Source organism: Typha angustifolia, chromosome 12 (assembly GCF_048772165.1).
Source record: "Typha angustifolia cultivar Huaian chromosome 12, ASM4877216v1, whole genome shotgun sequence".
In the NCBI taxonomy this organism is placed as follows: domain Eukaryota; kingdom Viridiplantae; phylum Streptophyta; class Magnoliopsida; order Poales; family Typhaceae; genus Typha; species Typha angustifolia.
In genome coordinates this window covers 9519160-9537450 of record NC_133250.1, presented here as the reverse complement: position 1 = coordinate 9537450, position 18291 = coordinate 9519160, and the positions used below count along the sequence as shown (strand labels likewise).

At 37.3% G+C, this 18291-nt stretch overlaps 3 protein-coding genes across 3 annotated transcripts; all 3 read right to left on the bottom strand.

The window, feature by feature from the left end:
* Window positions 1-919: 919 nt before the first annotated feature.
* LOC140772300 (thioredoxin-like protein CXXS1) lies at window positions 920-1904 on the bottom strand. The gene is made up of 3 exons (XM_073114305.1): window positions 1592-1904; window positions 1384-1506; window positions 920-1294 (listed from the first exon to the last, which is right to left on the bottom strand). The coding sequence occupies exons 1-3, from the start codon at window positions 1691-1693 to the stop codon at window positions 1139-1141; spliced, it is 381 nt and encodes a 126-aa protein (XP_072970406.1). The 5' UTR covers window positions 1694-1904; the 3' UTR covers window positions 920-1138.
* Window positions 1905-3699: 1795 nt separating this feature from the next.
* On the bottom strand, window positions 3700-9006 carry LOC140772299 (kinesin-like protein KIN-14H). Its single transcript, XM_073114304.1, has 17 exons — window positions 8691-9006; window positions 8326-8598; window positions 8092-8236; window positions 7795-7904; window positions 7612-7731; window positions 7317-7520; window positions 6844-7053; window positions 6690-6764; window positions 6445-6591; window positions 6232-6373; window positions 6027-6136; window positions 5441-5602; window positions 5148-5356; window positions 4654-4735; window positions 4469-4573; window positions 4273-4377; window positions 3700-4166 (listed from the first exon to the last, which is right to left on the bottom strand). Exons 1-17 carry the CDS (start codon window positions 8742-8744, stop codon window positions 3987-3989), a joined length of 2433 nt encoding a protein of 810 aa, XP_072970405.1. The 5' UTR covers window positions 8745-9006; the 3' UTR covers window positions 3700-3986.
* A 2567-nt stretch (window positions 9007-11573) lies between these two features.
* LOC140772359 (cytokinin dehydrogenase 3-like) lies at window positions 11574-14197 on the bottom strand. The gene is made up of 5 exons (XM_073114392.1): window positions 13531-14197; window positions 13294-13421; window positions 12949-13197; window positions 12431-12693; window positions 11574-12287 (listed from the first exon to the last, which is right to left on the bottom strand). Exons 1-5 carry the CDS (start codon window positions 14120-14122, stop codon window positions 11825-11827), a joined length of 1695 nt encoding a protein of 564 aa, XP_072970493.1. The 5' UTR covers window positions 14123-14197; the 3' UTR covers window positions 11574-11824.
* Window positions 14198-18291: the final 4094 nt, after the last annotated feature.

Genomic DNA, 18291 nt, shown 5'->3' with positions numbered 1-18291 from the left:
GAGTAGTAGATGTTGTTGGATTGGGAGCAGCGGATGCATCCGCTGGGAGTGGATCGGCATAGATGGGCCTGCAATTTGGAGACTGGCATAATGGCTGGGCCTTGCGGCCCCAACTCCGGTTTGCAAGACTGACTCCCAAAATGAGGCCCAAAATTGCAAGTATTCCTATCACGACGACGAAGATCTTGGTAGCTTTTCCCACGTAACACATTCCTCTTCCCCCGTTCTTTGCTATTCTTCTTTCGTCTTCTCCAGAGAGAGAGAGAGAGAGAGAGAGAGAGAGAGAGGTTTGGATGATGAGAGAAAGAAGGTGGAGTTTGGAAAGAGAGTAAAGGGAAAGGAGTGGTTGAATTGGAATCAATGGGTTTTGGTATTAGTGATAAGTTTCACGTGAAGGCCTAAGAGAGAGAGAGAGAGAGAGTAAAAGGAGGAGGAGAAGAGACAAGAAAGAGCACAACTAATTGAGTTAGGAAAGAGAGAATGGCCTACTAGGCCACATGTTTGGCCCCCAGAGATTAGTGGGTGGGGGGGAAGGTTAGTACAAAGATTTGGAGTGCAATCTAAAGCTGCTGAGACTTACTTTGTCAGGTTATTTTTTTGGTATTGTGTAACTTGTGAGTTTAGAAGTTATCTATTAAATGTTAGACAAATTTATTACTTGGATACTTTCATTTAAAGTTTTTGAACTATCATTATCTTTCACGTATATTTTTTAAATTTTTTATTTGAATAGTTCGGACGATCTAAGTAAAATTATTCCTAAACGAAGAATATTTTATTATTTCTGGATAATAAAAACTAAAATACCCTAAGATAATGTCAGCAGATTGTAATGATAATAAAAACTAAAGCATCATCTGGCGTGTAGGAAAGAATCATCTTCTACCTAGGAAGACCAGAATATTCCAGCATTAAATGTAATCACAACAAAATTTATGATAAATAATTAAATATACACATTCCAAAGAACTTAGCCACATACATGCCAAAAACAAAATTAAAAAAAAAAAAGAGAGAAAGAAAAGAAAAATAAAAGAAGCAATATCTATCTACACTTCTTTTAGTCAGAAAAAAGAAAACAACATACTAACTTCAACACCATGGCATCTACTTTCTTACAAAGTACAATAGATATCAACTAAACAATGCTTTCAGAACGCAGGGGTTGGACATAAGCATCAACCCTCCTCTTGGTCTCCTCTGGATTGGCTCCAACCATCCTATCAATCACTTCTCCATCTCTCATCAGCACAAAGGTAGGCATTGCCTTCACCTCCATTTTAGAAGCAACCTCCTGTATTATCCATATGATGCCAAATTGAATCAAATTTATCTAAGTTGACAAGAACGTATTCCAGAAAATTTTAGATGGTAGCAATTTACCTTGACCTCATCAACATCTACTAATAGGAACAACACATCCTGGTAAGTTTGTGCCAGTTCCTCAAAGTAGCAGTTCATGGAAAGTGATGGAACACACCATGAAGCACTAAAGTGGACAAAAACCTACAAAATTTTTAGATTAGAAACCTATAAAAGATCAACAATTATGTAGTAAGTATGAAGAACAGAGTAAGATAGAGGAACTCACAGGGCACCCTTGATTGCTAGCTTGAGAGATGAAGAGGTCCCATGAATCCAGTGAGTCAACCTTCACAACCCTGGACTTGTTTAGCTGCTGCTGGCCTTCCATGATCACAATAACCACTTGGGTCCTCCCTTCTTCTCCAATATGGTGGATATTTGATGATGCAAATGGAGTTATTTAATGGCTTGTGGTATTAGAGAGAGAGAGATGGTTTGTGACTTGTCGTGGATGAGAATGGGAAAATACTGAGATGGCCCACCAGGAGCAAAACCAAGGGGCTGCCGATGGCTTTTAAATATCTGGAAGCCTCCTCAGGCAGTGCCTTTCTGCATGTTTATCTTATCTGCAAAGGGATAAGATAATTGAAAGCCCCTGGTTTTATTTAGAGATTTAACAAACTACTTCATTGCTTATTACTTCTAATAATCTTGGAGGTATCAGTAAGGATCTCTCTTTTTTTTTCTTTAGCTGATCAAAGATACTCAGAAAAAGATAAATATATTAAAGGTCAGAAAAATATGAGTCTAGGAAATGATTACAATGGCAGAAAGTATCTGCTATTCATATTTCAAAGACAATAAATGTGAAGTCTAACAACTATTTTACTCTTGTCACTTGAAATGATAGACAAGCAGCAACAGTGACATCTGAGACATTGCAAGGCTGTTTACCTAAGTCATGGTCCTAGAATTGCTTGACAAAATACTTGAGTTCATGTACACTGGCTAGAATCTTCAAAAGTGATGCCTAGTAACAAAAAGAAAGAAGTCTTTTTGACAAACTTTAGCTTGATGTCATACTTTAAACATGAAAATAAAACATGATTTATCACAAGCAATACCCTAAAAGTTAGGCTAACTACTGATAACTTGTGGCTGGAAGTTTACTCTAGGTAAGATGCTGGGATAGGTAACAAAGTTAAGGGACAAATTTACACTAGCTTATATGTCAAAATAGCTTAGTTGTGATTACAACTTTACTGAGCTTTTGATCAATCTGGTATTCCTCCCAAAGTTTATTATCCTTCTGGTATAATTTTTAATTTTTTTACGAAACTATTATAATTTTTACCAAAGTAAGCAACTATGAAGATTTTTTAAAGCAGATAAGACTTCTTCTTTATAACAATAAAATATTTTTCACCAAAAGTGACTCTCTCCCGAGATATATTACTACATAAATTAATATCTCAAAAAGTGATTTAATCATATACATAATAATAATTATAGTACTTTCTTAAATAATGTAAGAATTATAGCAAAAGGATAAAAAAATTTACCAGGGAGGGTAACTTGGTCAAAAACTCCCAACTTTTACTCAACTATTTGTTACACCAACCATGTAAAGAAAATTAAGAATGATTCCTTTGATGTGTCACAAAATTCTAGAATCAATAGTTGAGTGCCAAAATATCCTGAGAGAGAATTGTCAGTACCTGGCCTCAATATGCATTCATTTGGCCAATTAATGAATGACGCACTGATGTTGGTACCTACAAAAGAGGCTGCTTAATTCAGTATCAGTAAATATATAATCGATCATTATCGTCAATTTTTGCAGCTACGAAAGCAATCTCATACCAAACTTTTTTTTATATCACAAGAAAACAGAGAGGATATGGCTCACTTTATACTACCTGCTAAAAGCCAAAGAAACAATTATATTATAGCTTAACTATGTTCAATAAGCAACCTATTTGACAATGTCTCTGACAACTGTAAAAAACTATAATTTGGTTTTGAATCGAAGCAATGTCTTTATTCATCAAATAAGTTGATGAGGTTTCATGCTTAGCAAGATGAATAGTGACAACTATTTAAAGAACACTGCAACATAATTCTAGCATTATGATTGTTTTCAACAATATCTAGTATAATAATACATATACGTTGCAGTAATAAACACAAAAGCACAACAATCCCAAGAGTTGCAACCAAAAAAGTGATCTGTTGAATGAATCAAAAGATATACACTTTCTCTGCTGTTAAATAATACAAAATATCTGAATTTTAGAAACTTGCATCACTGTACCTGTTGCCCTCTCTCTTGTCTCTCCGGAAAAAAAAAAGAAGGGCACTCACTGCTCTGAACTTGAGAGCAAGAGCTGAAACTTGACAACCAGAGCATTGGCTTCTATTTATTGATGTAGAAAGAGTTCAGCAAAAGGAATGGCCATCAAATGCGTCCAAGTATATTAATGTGTACTACTATAATAACAATTTACATGAAAACCTTCCTCCCCCCTTCTAAAACTTGAACTCACAACACATCAACTCTCTTACTGTACAGGTTACATAGAGACAAGGTTAGCAGTCTAGCGGTCATTAGAAGCACCCCTGAACAGCTGCAGCTTTAATATCATACGGTCGTGAGAAAATGGCAGTGATCACCATGCAACTCAACCATAACTCAATCGAGAATCCAAGGAACGCATCTGGGTTTGGCGCCTCGGTATCCCAATCTCGCATGAGTTAACCCTTGCAGCAAACCGAAGTGAACAAAGTGACTCCCCTACTGAAGATGCCTCCGGTGAAATGTTGACAAACATTAGTGTTTTGGAGTCTCCACCAAGGCAAGGCTATGATAAAGAACAATTGAGTCTATATCACTCATCTCGAATTGCAAAAGTGAACATTGCTGACAACTCTATACGCAAATACTGAAAAAAAAAAGAGATGTCTTACCTGTAGTAGATATGTGAGCTTTGAATTCCTAAAAGGCACATGATCTTCTTTCTTTGCAATTGCAAAGATTACATCACTCAAAGCCGACAAACTTTTGTTAATTGCCTAAAAAAAGCCATAGTAGTATGAATAAGAAAAGAATCAAACTTGGACCGACCATATGAGCCTAGTATTTGCATCCATCATATCCCCTCACCTGAGTTTCCTTCAAGCGATCACCGGTAGAACCACTTTTGGCAAGACGCTCACTTCCAGCTAGATCGATTAGATTTAATACGCCTTGAACCTGCTGCTCCGTGCTCTACATGTCGATAATAGAGATTAGCATAACCAAAGAGCACCGGAGATTTATGTTAAAAACCATTGAGAGAAGCAGCCAACCTCATTAATCCCAGATATCCGCAGAGTGAACACAAAGTGACTCCTTGATGACTGTTCATTCACTTGTGTCCTACCAACAGACCTAGTGGACCAAAATTCAGCACATAACTTTAGTTTAGGTACAAGTAATATTCCCTGTAGAGGGCTCAATGTTAAATAAAAACAAATGCTGATGAAAGAAGCGAAGAAAATGCACCTATCCAATTACCTAAAGAAACAGAGAAATTTTTTTTTTTTAAAGCAGGCCAGTTATAAGAATTATCTTTCAGGTACATGTATTTGTCTGGTACTTCCAAGTACTTAATACTAGTGGCCGTAATGTAGGTAGCTCTTGGAAAAACTATTATTAGGTCGTAATAAGGTACGGTGTCAATGAATTCCAGCAGAAGAGAAAGCATTTGCAAGAAATTCATCCATATAAGAAGTGTTCCACTTTTCACATGTATATAGATCTTCACTAAAGAAGGATTATGAGTATGCATTAGAAAGTATACCTGCTCTGTGCAGCTTGATTTAGGAGAAAGGAAACGTCCTTGATACTGTAGACATCTACAATGGTAAGGTCAGAGACATTTGTGTTACCATTTGAATCATGCTTAATAGCATATTGCTTGCTAGCTGCACCATTTAATTCTAAGCTGCCTGGCCGACCAGGTAATAGTAAATCACGGATTGTCTCATTATAAATTTCTAACATAGATGCCTGCAAATAGTGACAGTGGGTAAAATAAGTAGAAAGACAAATCTAACAATCTAAAGTGTCCAAAGTCAAGAAAGAACAGTTAACCTGCATTTTGTACTTCCATCCTTGAGATCTTAGAGATTGGCTTGCCTTAAAGATTTGTTCTAAAGATCGTGGTATTAGCCCTTTTTGCTCGGGATTTTCTGTCTTGCCCATCATTGTATAAGTTTTACCAGAACCAGTTTGACCATAGGCAAATATGCAAACCTACACAACAAGGTAATTAGGTCTTAAGTTGGGTGCTTCATTCTTGAGATAACCATATCAAATATTTTTATACAGTTCCTCAGAATGAATATATAATTTGATTAAATCACATGTAATTACATATCCCTATTTTTATCTCATGCTCGACCAGCATGATGAGATATTCAAATAGCTGATCAGACACTGATTATCATATTCTCAACAGCCTATAAAACAAATTGAAGTTTAAGTGAATAAATTCTTTCAAATTCTTTCCTAACAGTATATTCAAAACAGTGTCACTTGGAAATTTCCAACTGCTACATGCTTTCCTGAATCTTCCCAATCAAATCGATAGGGAAGATGAGCTATGTCCACATATTTGACATGTAGAAAGAATTAACAATTGAGCAAACAAAGAAAGTCTATATTAGTCAAAAATCACCTTATAGCCGTCAAGGGCACTCTGCACCAATTGCGAGATTTCAACAAAACAATCTTCCTGTAAAGCTTCATGGCTGAAAACTTTGTCAAAAGTAAAGGAATACTTCTGAGCTGCACAAAATGTCATAATATGGCCTGGTCAAAACTTATTGCGTCTATATCAGCCATAGACTCTAAACAAGTAGGCAAGCAAAATGTTTTCCTACCATGGTTTGTCAAATCAATGCCTCGTCCAGCATATTCAACAGATGTTGGATAAGAAACGACAGCCCCTTCCACATCATTACAGTCATTATCAGGTAAAATAGGGCGAACTCTGCAGAACACTCGAATGTTTCCTTTAAGCTCCTGCAAATAGAAGATGCCTCAGCAATATGCTGCTTGTTGTATTAGTTCCAAGCTGCAAACAAAATTTCTACCAGTATTGTATTGTGAAGCTTTTTACGCAATTTTTCTGCCTCTGAAATTTGAAATTCTGCATCTGCAAGGCGATCTCGCAAGTCTTCTATTGTTCTCTTTTGTGCTTCATAACCTGTCACTGCCTCAACGGCTGTTATATCAGCAAACTGCAAAGAAGAATGAATGTGTTAACCTGCGGACAACAAATCTTTCATGCCACTAAGATATCAAGTTAAAAAATAATAAGCATTCTGCTGTTGCTAACCTTCAGTTTTTCATTTGCGGCAGCAAGCTGCCTCTGCAATGTTTGTATCTTTTCTCGCTGTGAATGGCAAGTATCCTGTGTGTAGTTACATCTGTTAGAGCAAACATTAAGTGTAGATACTGTAGTAAACAGCAAAACATATGCACAAGCAGACCTCGAGGGCATAAGATTTTGTCGCCATATCATCAAAATCCTTGGAGGACTTTCCTGTTTGCTCTTTATAGTTAGCATTTTCAGTACTCAAACTTTGCACCTGTGCTAATAAATGATCACGTTCATCTCTCACTTGCTGCAACTCACACCTAAGGCATCCCACTTCCTTCTTTAACTCTTCTTTCTGCCTAATAGCCTCCTGCTGAGAAGACTGAGACAAGCACAGAAAATAAAAAGGTGCATCACTCAAATAATATGTAATAAGAACAACGATCAAGTGCAAGAGTTACGCTATGCTGAAGTAAAGAAAAAGGTCCTGGTGCACATGATTCCAATAATAGATATCTGTCAGATAAAATATATGCAGCCATACCATAGAAAACAGATGACAGCATCCTTCGGCTAACCACATTTTTGTTAATTCTCAGGAATAGAAAGAGATGCATAGGAAGAATTATAAAAAAAAAAACTCACTCTTGAAGAATCCAGCTGGTTCTTAACAGAGTTGGCATGATCCCTTAGACTGGCCAAAGTTTCCATCATAGCACTCTTCTCTTTTTGCAGCTTTGAGATTGACTCCCCATGTTTCACAGCTTCAGCCTGAAGATTACTATTGTACTGTTGCAAGCTAGTATTATACTCTTGCAGCCTTTTGTTGGTGTCTTGTACCATTTTCAACTGGCTCACGAATATAAAGGAAAAAGATTCAGTTAAGGTTCTTGAATCTTAACAAACTTTGAATATAGATATTCTTTGATGGAAACCATACCTGATCGCTAAATCGTTTCGCATCCTGACTGGTCCTTTCAAGATCTTCAGCTAGAGCGTCCCGCGAATTCTCTGCTGCAACTCTTATTTCTTTTTCGTCCTCATGAGACTTGAAGGCAGCCTGGAATTTTCATAAATTAATAAGAGATGCCCACAAATGACATAAAATTTTCAAAATCCTGACCAGTTTGTCAGCTTCCTCCTTCTTGAAGCTCTCCTGCAATGATTCATACTGTCTGCTGATCTCCTGGAGCGTTGCTTCCATCTCTTCAATCTTATTGCTCATCTGGGTCTCTAAAAATTTAAGAAAAATTGTACTCAAATTCACATTATAACCACAAACATTCTCGAATACAAACTGATAAAACTTCTTTCTCAGTCAACTAATAAGAAAATTGGTAATAACCAATTTCAATTCCCAAACCATTTACTCGTACAAAATTTCTTTTTTGGCCAACCATACAGTAAGAATATCAATTACCGATCTCAGCATGCCTCTTCTCTTCAGACTCCATCATGCTTCTGAGCTTCTCCAGCTCATCCAAATAACCATCTTCGAGCTCCGTGTACCATCGAATACAACACCTGAGCTTCTTAATGTACTCAATCATCTGCTCACTCTTTCCCTATAAAAGTTGCAGAGAAACTTAATAGAAAAGAACCACTAAATCCACACAAAAAATACAATCCAACAGAAAAAAAAAAAAAAGAGTACCTTGTAATCAGTTTTGTTCTTTCCCTTCATCTTCTCAGCCAGAAGCCTCTCCACATCCTCCCTTGAAGTGAATTCCAGCCCGCTGCTACTCCCGCCGTCCAAGCTCGCGGCATTCCTGGTATAATCGCCGGAGGTGGGTCCTCCAGGATTGGGCCCCCCATTGATCGCTAAGAGCACCGGACGAGTCCTCGGATTTGTTGCAGGGCCCACCATCTTCCCTGCCACAGTTCTCCGCCGCTTGTCCACCGGCGTCTCCTCCAAATTCTCCTTCTTCTTCGGAATGACAAGGAAATCATCCATGAATCAAACAAAAATCTCGAAAATTTTAATAAAAGATCAAAATTTGAAGAAGAGGAGAGGGTTACAGTGGAAGGGCTGCTAGGGATGAGAGCGGGCTTGATCTGGGAGCGGTAGGACATGGATTTAAGGTGGGTAAACAAAGAATTAGAGTTAAATTTTAGGGTTTTGAGGTGGGAGAAATGGAGCTTTCGGTTGGAGTGGGACCGTGGAGTGAAACCGAAGGCAAAGAGGAATCGAGAGGCGTCGCTTTGACGCCCAGAAAGAAGAGAAGTGGAAGAATTACAGGAAAAATTAGGTTGATACGATAAATTTAGGAAGAAATAGCTCGATTTAGGGTTAGGCTTTTCAGATTGCCCTCGAATTGGAGATCGAGAGAGAGAGAGAGAGAGAAAGAGCGCAGGCGGAGAGGGAGAAGAAAGAGGTGGGATTCAAATTTTTTCGAAAGAGAGATAGCGGGGTGTCTAAAATACCAGATTACCCCTCACACGATGACGTAATCCCCTCATAAGAATAGTGGTGACATCGTAATTAACTAATCGAAAGGTGGCAAACGGTCACTGTGGCAATTGTCATAGTTGGTGGGAATCCGTTTCCCTACTCCTGGGAAACGATTCACCGACAAGTAAATGCTTAGAATTATATGAAAATATTTCCACCCTCTTGCCCAATCAATTTAGGATTTAAGATTTAGGATTTAGGGTTCATAGTTTTTCGCACAACATAATCTTAATCTTATTTTGAGCACGACCTATCGAATACATAAGATCAAGACACTTGCACATATTCAACAATTTAATAAATTAATACCCAAATAGCATATCCAAATTATAAGAAATTCTTCGGTTAATCTTTTTTTCTTAATCGCCTCATTCATCAACCTACTATCTTCAAATAATGGAATTTATATTCTAACCCCCACGGTTATGCCCGATAGCACATGGGGAGCGCAAAGGTTTCCTCGGGCTGAACGGAGATTAGCTCTCACGTGCAAAGGCAGAAGGGAGATTCGACTGCAAGACTCACCCGTCGAGCAGAGACAAAAGTCGATAGACTAAAAATATTGTAAACAATTATTAACGCACTCCTGCCACTTAGGAAATCAATCATACACATTTGGTAGGAGGATCATCTTAGGCCCATCTCATATCTTAAGATTTCTTTCTTTTTATCTTTTTAATGTATTAAACTAGCTTAGAATTGAAGTTGCCATGTCCCACTCCCACCACACTTCCAAGGACCCTAAGCAATGCACTTGTGTGGACGGGGGAGTAGTAATCAAATATCAATCATGGATAGGGATCGTTATTCTACCAAATGGGATGGAAAATGACATCGCATCTTTGCCTTTTGGACAGTTCTTGTTCTTACTATACTAGAAAAAGGAGAGAGAGAGAGAAGGATAAATGTTATATATAGATCATAAGTTACATCCTGCCATTGTGGCATGTCGGGAAACTACAGTATCTAAGAGTGACATACGACCATGATCACATGCCTGTGGAGTGAAAATAAATGATAGTGATTTCTTCACCTTAGTCACGAGTGAGGACGTAAATTTATGGAAGATTTAGTTGGAGGCATTCACTCTGGTGACTAAATTTAGTTTCATTCCCTTGCGGTTTAGTTCGATTTTTGACGTATTTATACCACAGACACCATTACTATTGTCATAAGGAAAGTGTTACGTAACCCAATTATTCTTCCATCAATGTTTATAGATTCTCATTAATATTTGATTGACAAGTATAAATTGGTGTGGGACAGGGATTAAGTGTTTAAGTATGATGTATATGAAAGCAAATTAAATTATGCCAAATCATAAGAGACAAACTAGAATTGGGCATATCTTGGTGGGATTGGGCAGAGGAAATTGATCCTTCTTTCCAAAGTAAAAGCTTTCCTCTAGCTTGCTTCCATCAATGCTTATAGTTCATCGTCGCTTGTTGAGTATCACATATTAGAATTTAGTTCCACATTATAAATTATATATATATAAGGTTTTTTTTTTATTGAATTGAGTTTTAAGATTTGATCAAATTTTATTTCACTAGGATTAGTACTCTCCTTTCTCCCACTAAGTAATATTAGAGCCTTAATGCTTCGACAATCCTAGGTTACTCTAAAGTAGTTTGGCGTAATCAATTTGGTGACTTTGATGTATATGCGAGTTACGGTGTGATGCAACTAATGGAACTCATGCCGTGGGTTGGGCTCAAGAACATAGAATTAGCTTGTTAGTTAATTATACCCCGATGTAGCAAGAGTTTTGATTTAGGATAATAATACATAACATTAAAGAAGGGGCTCGGACAAGTATATTCACAGTGGCTCATGAAGAGCTATTAAAAAGGAATTGAAGAGTTAGATTCTTGATTGAAAGAGAAATTAGGCATAAAGCTTGATCTGAGACTTGAGAGTAGTAGATTGAATTCAGAAGGAGTGCAATTAATAATGGGTTCATACATATGAAGGGAAGAGATTGTTGAGTATCACTTGGTGAGAGTACACTCCTATATTGAAAAGTGAGAAAAAATAAAATAAAAGAGTATATATATATAGACTCTATCACACTAATGTAATAGCTTATAAGTTTTTGAGTTGAGTTTGATTCTAGAATATTTCAGAATATTCACTAGTTTTAGAATCTCTCTATCTGAGATTCTAAGGTGGTATGTGTTCCTTCCCTGTATTCCCCTTTTCTCTAAGAGCTCTCCTTTCTTCTTCTCTTTTAACCCAACAAACGTTCAGAAAAAATAGCTACTTCTAACCAGCCTTCATACCCTATGCAGTTGAATGAAGCAAATAACCTTTTAATTACATGCAAGATTAGAACATAATTTACTGCAGGTACTACGGATGAAATCTTTTGAACCCAAAAAATATTTCATGCTTGGTATATGCAAGCTTAGAACACAGGTGGATACAAATTGAAACTAGGAGCCATATCTTTTAATCTATATCAATTCTACTACAACTTATCTTTTATTTCATATGGGGAGTAAACCTCAGATTTGATTCTCAAACAGTGTGGCTAACCTCACATGAACAGTTCATCTCGACAGCATTCAATTCATCATAAATGCTATGAGATCAATCTTACATAGGCAGCCAATGTAGTGAATTCAAATCTTTTTTTTTTATATATCAACTGATAGGAAACAATGGTATAACCTCTCAGCAATTGCCAACTATTCTTCTTTCAGTTTGCCTGTATATGTTTTCTCTCAAAGATTCTCTGACCAGGAGTCAAGATATTTAAAGGGTCAAATTTGGATTTAAGCTTCTTAAACCTCTCCCACTTGACACCAAAATGGCTCTGCCACTCCACCTCATTCTGGTAGTATGGCATGTATTGCTTTCCTCCCATTCCACCCCTTCTCACCTCCACTTTGCTCAAATCACACATAGGAGCTTTCAGTTCTACAAACGTCGAAAATTCCACAGCATCCATCAGGTTCTTCCTGCATTCGTTGCTGATCAATGTGGCATCTGAACCAGGTCTACCAGTAGCTATGTCTATGATCATTTGGTTTTGGAGGAGAAAGGCTTTCAGGCAAAGAGTATTGCAAGATGGAGGCGCAGCTCGGAGCACGCTGGCAATGTACATAATGTCTTCTCTTGTGTCGTCAGGCGGTAGCACAGCAGACATCTTCTGATTCCATCTGAAAGATGAGTCCTATTAGTGATTGTTATAAAGCCATGCATAACAAAGTCCTATTAGTGATTGTTATATATGTATGTGTTTGTATGTATATGAAATGCAATTAGAGAGAGAGAGAGAGAGAGAGAGAGAGAGAGAGCATACTTGTGTGTGAGTGTTGGATATATGATTATAGGGCCATCAATATAAGTATCTGAGATAGTTTCTATGAGGAGGTCTTTGAACCTTCTTATTTGATCCCTTGGAATAAATAGGTTCAGCCATGGGTGAGCCACATCCCACAGTCTTTTCTCTTTGAAGGTCAGCTCCTCTGCTCTTACTCTATTGAGGAAATCGAAATAAGATATGTTGACAATACTCATCGCCGATCTTGTCAAGTTCAATTCTGACATCACCTGATCAAGTTTCTTAAGAAATTGCAAAGAAAGTTACAAAATATGGAAGAAGGGTCCAAGAAGCAAAGTAGGAAAAGAAAGACACTCTTTAAGTAATCAAAGTTAAGCTGATGAAGCAAGTCAGCAGTCAGAGTTTGAATGCTGAAATTTGTATAATAGAATCAATAATCAGAGTAGTGTGTTCAAATTGGACACCTTCCAAATGATTAGTTTTTAATAACAAAATCGCTGCAGTCTACTGGATAGGGAGTTAGGCACATCAAGTACCTTTTGCACAGTTCTCACATTGTCATAATAAATAGCAAATTCAACTGAATAGTATATTTCAGATTCTCTTGATTCGGTGCATGTATTCATCCTTAAACGCGAAAACATGTTGTCCTCTTGATCATGTGATGATCTACTATCAATACGAACAAATCCTTCTAGGTAATCCACCTCCCTCAAAGAAATGAGAAGCTCTTGATGTGTCGTAAATTTGTCGAAGTCGCTGTATGATATTCTGATCCATCTTACCTACAGACGGCATTCCTTAGTTACAAAAATCTGTTTTGATATGCGAAATGTTGCCAAAAACTCCAAAGTTTCCAACTGGAATACTTAATAAGTTACCATCTTAGGAGCTGGATGAAGCATAATTCTAGCTCTTGTTATGATGCCAAACTGCCCAAGTCCTCCTAAGACACCATAGAAGAGCTCTGAATTTTTCTTCTTACAACATGTCAGGATCTCTCCTTTACCTGCAACAGCAAAAGGATTCCAATGACGAGTTAAAAAGTATAAAAAAAAAAGAAGCAAAAAGAAAGGAAAAAGTTAAAAGTAAGTTGAATGAAGAAGATGTTAGATTACCAGTGACAACATCTAGTTCAAGAACGTTTGATATCTGAGGCCCATATTTGAATGCCTGCCCACTGATCCCACCAACTGACAGAGTTCCACCCACAGTTAGATACAAGTAATCAGTCCATGATCTCGGTGTAAGGCCATGCTTCATGGTCTCTTTTAGTACATCAACCCACAGAGCCCCGCCTCCAGCATCGACATAGAAGACGGTATCGCCACCACTGTCTCCCCACTTGGTTTCTCCAATCTGAATGGATAAATCCATAGTTAGCATGTCGACAACAACGCCACCATGGGCTTGCGCTTGTCCATAGGTTGAGTGGCCACAACCTCTAGGAGCTACAGTTATGCTGTTGTAAGCTGGCGAAGAGGATATGGACTTCAGGAGGAGGGAAATGTCTTCAGGGATCTTTGGCTTAAGAACTGCAATTGGAGAGTTGTGGATGATTCCACCATAGTCTGAAGCTAAGTTGGGCGAGGGGAATGGGCTCAAACTGATCATGTTTGATTGCGAGAAGTTGAAGAGCAAGAAGAGGAAGAAGAGAAGAGTTGGGAGTAGGAAAGCAATGAGCTGTGGGAAGTGCAGAGAGGTTTGCATGGTCTGATGGAGATGTGGAAGAGGAGAAGGAAACAGAAAGGTATGTAGTGATTTGATTGCATGGGGAGAGGGGATATGAACTAAGAGATAGGAGGCAAAGGTTTGAATTGATATATATGTTTGCAATAATAAGCACTCACAACTCTGAGGCTGGATTGAGTGCAATTCCAATTGCAAGGAAGCACCCTGAAATTTGACGTCCCAGTAGACACTTTCCAGCTAACTAACTAATAATTGGTGCAACCTTGGCTTTTGATTCAAGTTGCAAAACTGGAGTAATTACTGCAATTATTATACAACAACGATAACAAAGTACAGAGAAAGAAGAAGAAGTGTAAATAAAAAAGATAGTAATTATTATACGCGTTAAGGGCTCTCATATATTTGCCTGATAAGTTCAAAGAAAAGTCTTGAGTTTATTTGAGATGCCTATTTGATCTGAGGAGGTTGAAATCTTTTTGCATTATCTGAACAAAAATGAAAGTAATTTTCTGATCATGTCTGAAAAATTGGAAGCTCTCTAATTAATAAATTACAAGACACTTAGATAGATCATAAATTCATGCATATGCATGAATATTTATCACTTAAAACTGCACATAGTTTGCCAAGTTGCTGACATAAAATGTTTTTACCAAGTCAAGAACTAAAAATCTTTCAAATCTAGATTGAGTAGTTTAATTCTGAGCAAATCTGAGGAAGGAACTGGTAGACATGACTAGGGCTCCCAAGTTGCATGCAATTCCTTTGTCGATTGCGCCTTTCGCTTACCATCTTCAGCATCCTGCACTTCCATGACATCTGATCATGAAACACTATTGGAAAGGGACAACACACAGAATCCATATCCTAATTGAACCTTAACTCAAACTAAGATTCATGCAGCTAAGTAATCTAATTTAAGTCCATTAATTTCGACAGCGATAGGCCCATCTCCAGATAAACATCCCACATATCAGTGTATGAGGGAAGGTAGTGGATGCCAAAAATCCACTGCTTTTGCCCTTGTAGCCCACCCCCAGTTGTTATGAACTGCATGGCCACATGCAGAAGACCAACATGAGTGGGCAAACATCATGTCCTTCTCATGTGGATGTTGCTTAATCCTTCTGCCTTCCTCATCTCTATAGTCAAAGAATGCTGTTTCTTGTAGTGCTTGTCATGACTCATGAGGTTTAGCCAAATTTAAGAGCTAGGGGGTTATTTTTGAGGGTGTTTGGCATTTCAATGTGGGGTTTGTATTTAGTATAGTGGTAGCATTATTAATCTTTGCCACAGAGAATTGTGTGGGTTATGTAACAGTGCCCCATTGATGTTTGGCACCTCTAAACTAATCACAAAGGCCACAAGATGTGTTTCCATACTTTCTTGAATTGCTGCTAATCTAGTTACTGGTCTCCATCAAGGCATTTATTTTCCTACACTAACTTGAAAGAAATCTCCTCCACCTACCCTATTAATTTGTTTCTTGAGAAAAAGTAATCAAAGATCAGCATAAACCATGGAAAAGAATGTTTCACTGAAGGTATAGAAGAATTAGGATCTAAAGACAACTAATTGGAAAATGGTATTTTACTTAATATGTAACCTGAGAAGGTCTGTGAAAAGTAGCTCTTGTAATTAAATCATGAGGTGTGATTTAAAAGAACATAAACACTTCTATTCACCCTATGAAAGAATGGACTTAAACAAACGCACAATATACATGTGTCTAGAATCACTAGGAAACACTAGAGGATGGGAAACAACAAACAAAATTATGTAACAAAAAGTCATATTGCAGTCTAAGTTTCAAAGGGATCTTTTTAGTTTTCTTTGACCCAGTTTTCATTTGATTCATTTACATACCTATTCTTCAAAAGCAATGTTTTAAGTATCGATTTCAGAATCAGAATAGATCGCTTAAGAAAATGATATGTATCGATCATATTGAATTAATCGCTCATCGGTTTCAAAAGATTCAGATCAAAGATTGTTCGCAATAGGAATTCGAGATTGATTGAGACTTCGATCCATGCTTTAAAGAGTCACTAATGACTAACTTCTCATTAGGTAGTACTTGACTCAAGACAACATCAAGCATAGATCAGTGACAATAACTATACAATAGCAATTTGCAGCCACAGAGAGAATTAGGCAGGGGTTGCCCAAAACTTTTTTCTTCTCCCTCAATAGTGTTTGACCCTACCAGATTCCAAGACCAAAACTCTTTAGATCAGACTGCATGAAACACTAGCCCACTGCCCACATGGTATGCTGGGGACTTCTTGCTTAGTTAGAATAGGTTCTTCTTGACAAAGATTAATTGGAAGTTGACTAGCAAAATTTCAACTAAAACCCTAATCAAGAGTGGTCCTGTTCATAGTCAAGCAATGAATTGGGAAAGTGTGAAGACAGAATCTTGAAGCTAATTGAACAATCAGTTATTAGAGCAATATGATGTAGCACGAGAACAGGACAAAGAACAAAGTAACAAAATCTGAGGAATCCACCAACGAGGTGTTGGGACCCACCAACGAGAAAGAGTAGACAATCTCAAAAGTATCAAATTATTTATTAAACTTCAACACCAACATTTCAAGCCTCTATAAAACAAAACAGAGATAGATTAAAATACTCTAATACAAAAAGACTAAAATACCTTTTAACATAAAAGTTTCTCTCTCAAGACCTGTCCTCTGCAGTGAGCTGCCCTGCCCTCCTGTGTGTCTTGTGAGTACCCATATCTAAAGCCTAAAGGTGGTATTGGCATCAACTCTCCTATGTGATCTCTTAATGTAATGAATGGACATAATATGAAGATTTTCCTATAATATAAGAGACTCTAGAACGAAGTGACAGAAGGAGAAAAATTTAAAAGTTTACGAGCCTTAAATTAATGGATGATCTCAAATAAACTCATATTTATAGACATATCAATGGAGTTGCTATATGCACACTGAGATATAAATAATTGAAATAATTTTTCATGCTAAGATCACACACGAGACGCTATAGAAGATCCTCAGAACTACGATCGACAACCTTTGTTTGACTATCAATTTTAGAGTGGAAAGTTGTCAAAAATTTTAATTTCACGTCGACTATATATCATGGATTAGTGTCTTCCTTGTTATGCTTGTTTGATTGACAAATTTGATATTGATAGAATTAACTTGGCTACATCACATTTGAGATTCAACCAATAAATTTGGCGCTTAATATCTAGCTATTTAGACATAAAGATGAATAATTCCACATAAGAAATAAGATAGATATTATTAATAAAAGAAGATGTTTCTTTTTCTAGCAAATCTGCTAAAAAGTATATTGTGAAGGATCTAACAGACTCAGTGTGACGAAGACAATGAGCAATGGCAACAATGGACGATCAAGCAGGGAATATTTTAATCAAGTGTCGACCGAAAGATATAAGATAATGTGGCACCGAGTAGGTGGCAGCACTGGCAAGTGGCATTATCAAGGTTGGCAAAATTCAGCATCATAGTGAGAGGCGACATTCTCTGTCACTATAGCTTTGAGAAAAAAGATGACTACGTCGATGATGGCAAAGAATATGAACAATTTGTTGATGGCCGGCTATTGGATGATGTACAAACAATCATTAGGTTTCGCTTTGTAGTTCGGTGATGACAGATTCTTCACTCTTTAACGGTAAATGATCTTCTCCTGCGACTCTGAAACTCATTGGGCTTAACACAGTGGAGTTCAATGTTCACGATGCTAGTAATCGAATAAAGAACAAATGGGGAGTTACATAAAACATGGTACAAATTTTCTATGTACTAAGGATCTTCGACGAAGTGGCGATGAATGACCGAAGAAAAATAGCAAGAAGTTCGATTCCGATACCAAAGAATGACATAGAACAAGAGCATAAGTGAATAATAAAATAACGAAATCAGTCAAATCCGCCAACAAGGTATTTGAAATCTTCCAACGAGAAAAAGCGGACAATTTTAAAATTTCAAATTATTCATTGAACTTTAATAAGAACGTTCCAAGATTTATAATAGCTAAAAGAACAAGTCAGAAATAAAATTAAATAATCTAACATAAAAAAAAACTAAAATGCCTCCAACAGTCACTGAATATACACATATGTTTGTAGATAAATTTTCAGGGAAGGGGCACAAAAGAACTTGAACAACTATGGGGGAAAAACTGAC

Excerpts from the sequence above, each read along its gene's own strand:
- LOC140772300 (XM_073114305.1), bottom strand. The coding sequence starts at position 1,693 with ATGGAAGGCCAGCAGCAGCTAAACAAGTCCAGGGTTGTGAAGGTTGAC. Across the intron at positions 1,507-1,591 it reads CTAGCAATCAAGGGTGCCCT|GTTTTTGTCCACTTTAGTGC; the intron begins GTGAGTTCCTCT and ends AAAATTTTGTAG. Across the intron at positions 1,295-1,383 it reads TAGATGTTGATGAGGTCAAG|GAGGTTGCTTCTAAAATGGA; the intron begins GTAAATTGCTAC and ends TGGATAATACAG.
- LOC140772299 (XM_073114304.1), bottom strand. The coding sequence starts at position 8,744 with ATGTCCTACCGCTCCCAGATCAAGCCCGCTCTCATCCCTAGCAGCCCT. Across the intron at positions 7,905-8,091 it reads GAAGAGGCATGCTGAGATCG|AGACCCAGATGAGCAATAAG; the intron begins GTAATTGATATT and ends TTAAATTTTTAG. Across the intron at positions 4,736-5,147 it reads AATCAAGCTGCACAGAGCAG|GTCTGTTGGTAGGACACAAG; the intron begins GTATACTTTCTA and ends TTGGTCCACTAG.
- LOC140772359 (XM_073114392.1), bottom strand. The coding sequence starts at position 14,122 with ATGCAAACCTCTCTGCACTTCCCACAGCTCATTGCTTTCCTACTCCCA. Across the intron at positions 12,694-12,948 it reads ATGTGAGAACTGTGCAAAAG|AAACTTGATCAGGTGATGTC; the intron begins GTACTTGATGTG and ends CAATTTCTTAAG. Across the intron at positions 12,288-12,430 it reads TATCCAACACTCACACACAA|ATGGAATCAGAAGATGTCTG; the intron begins GTATGCTCTCTC and ends CTCATCTTTCAG.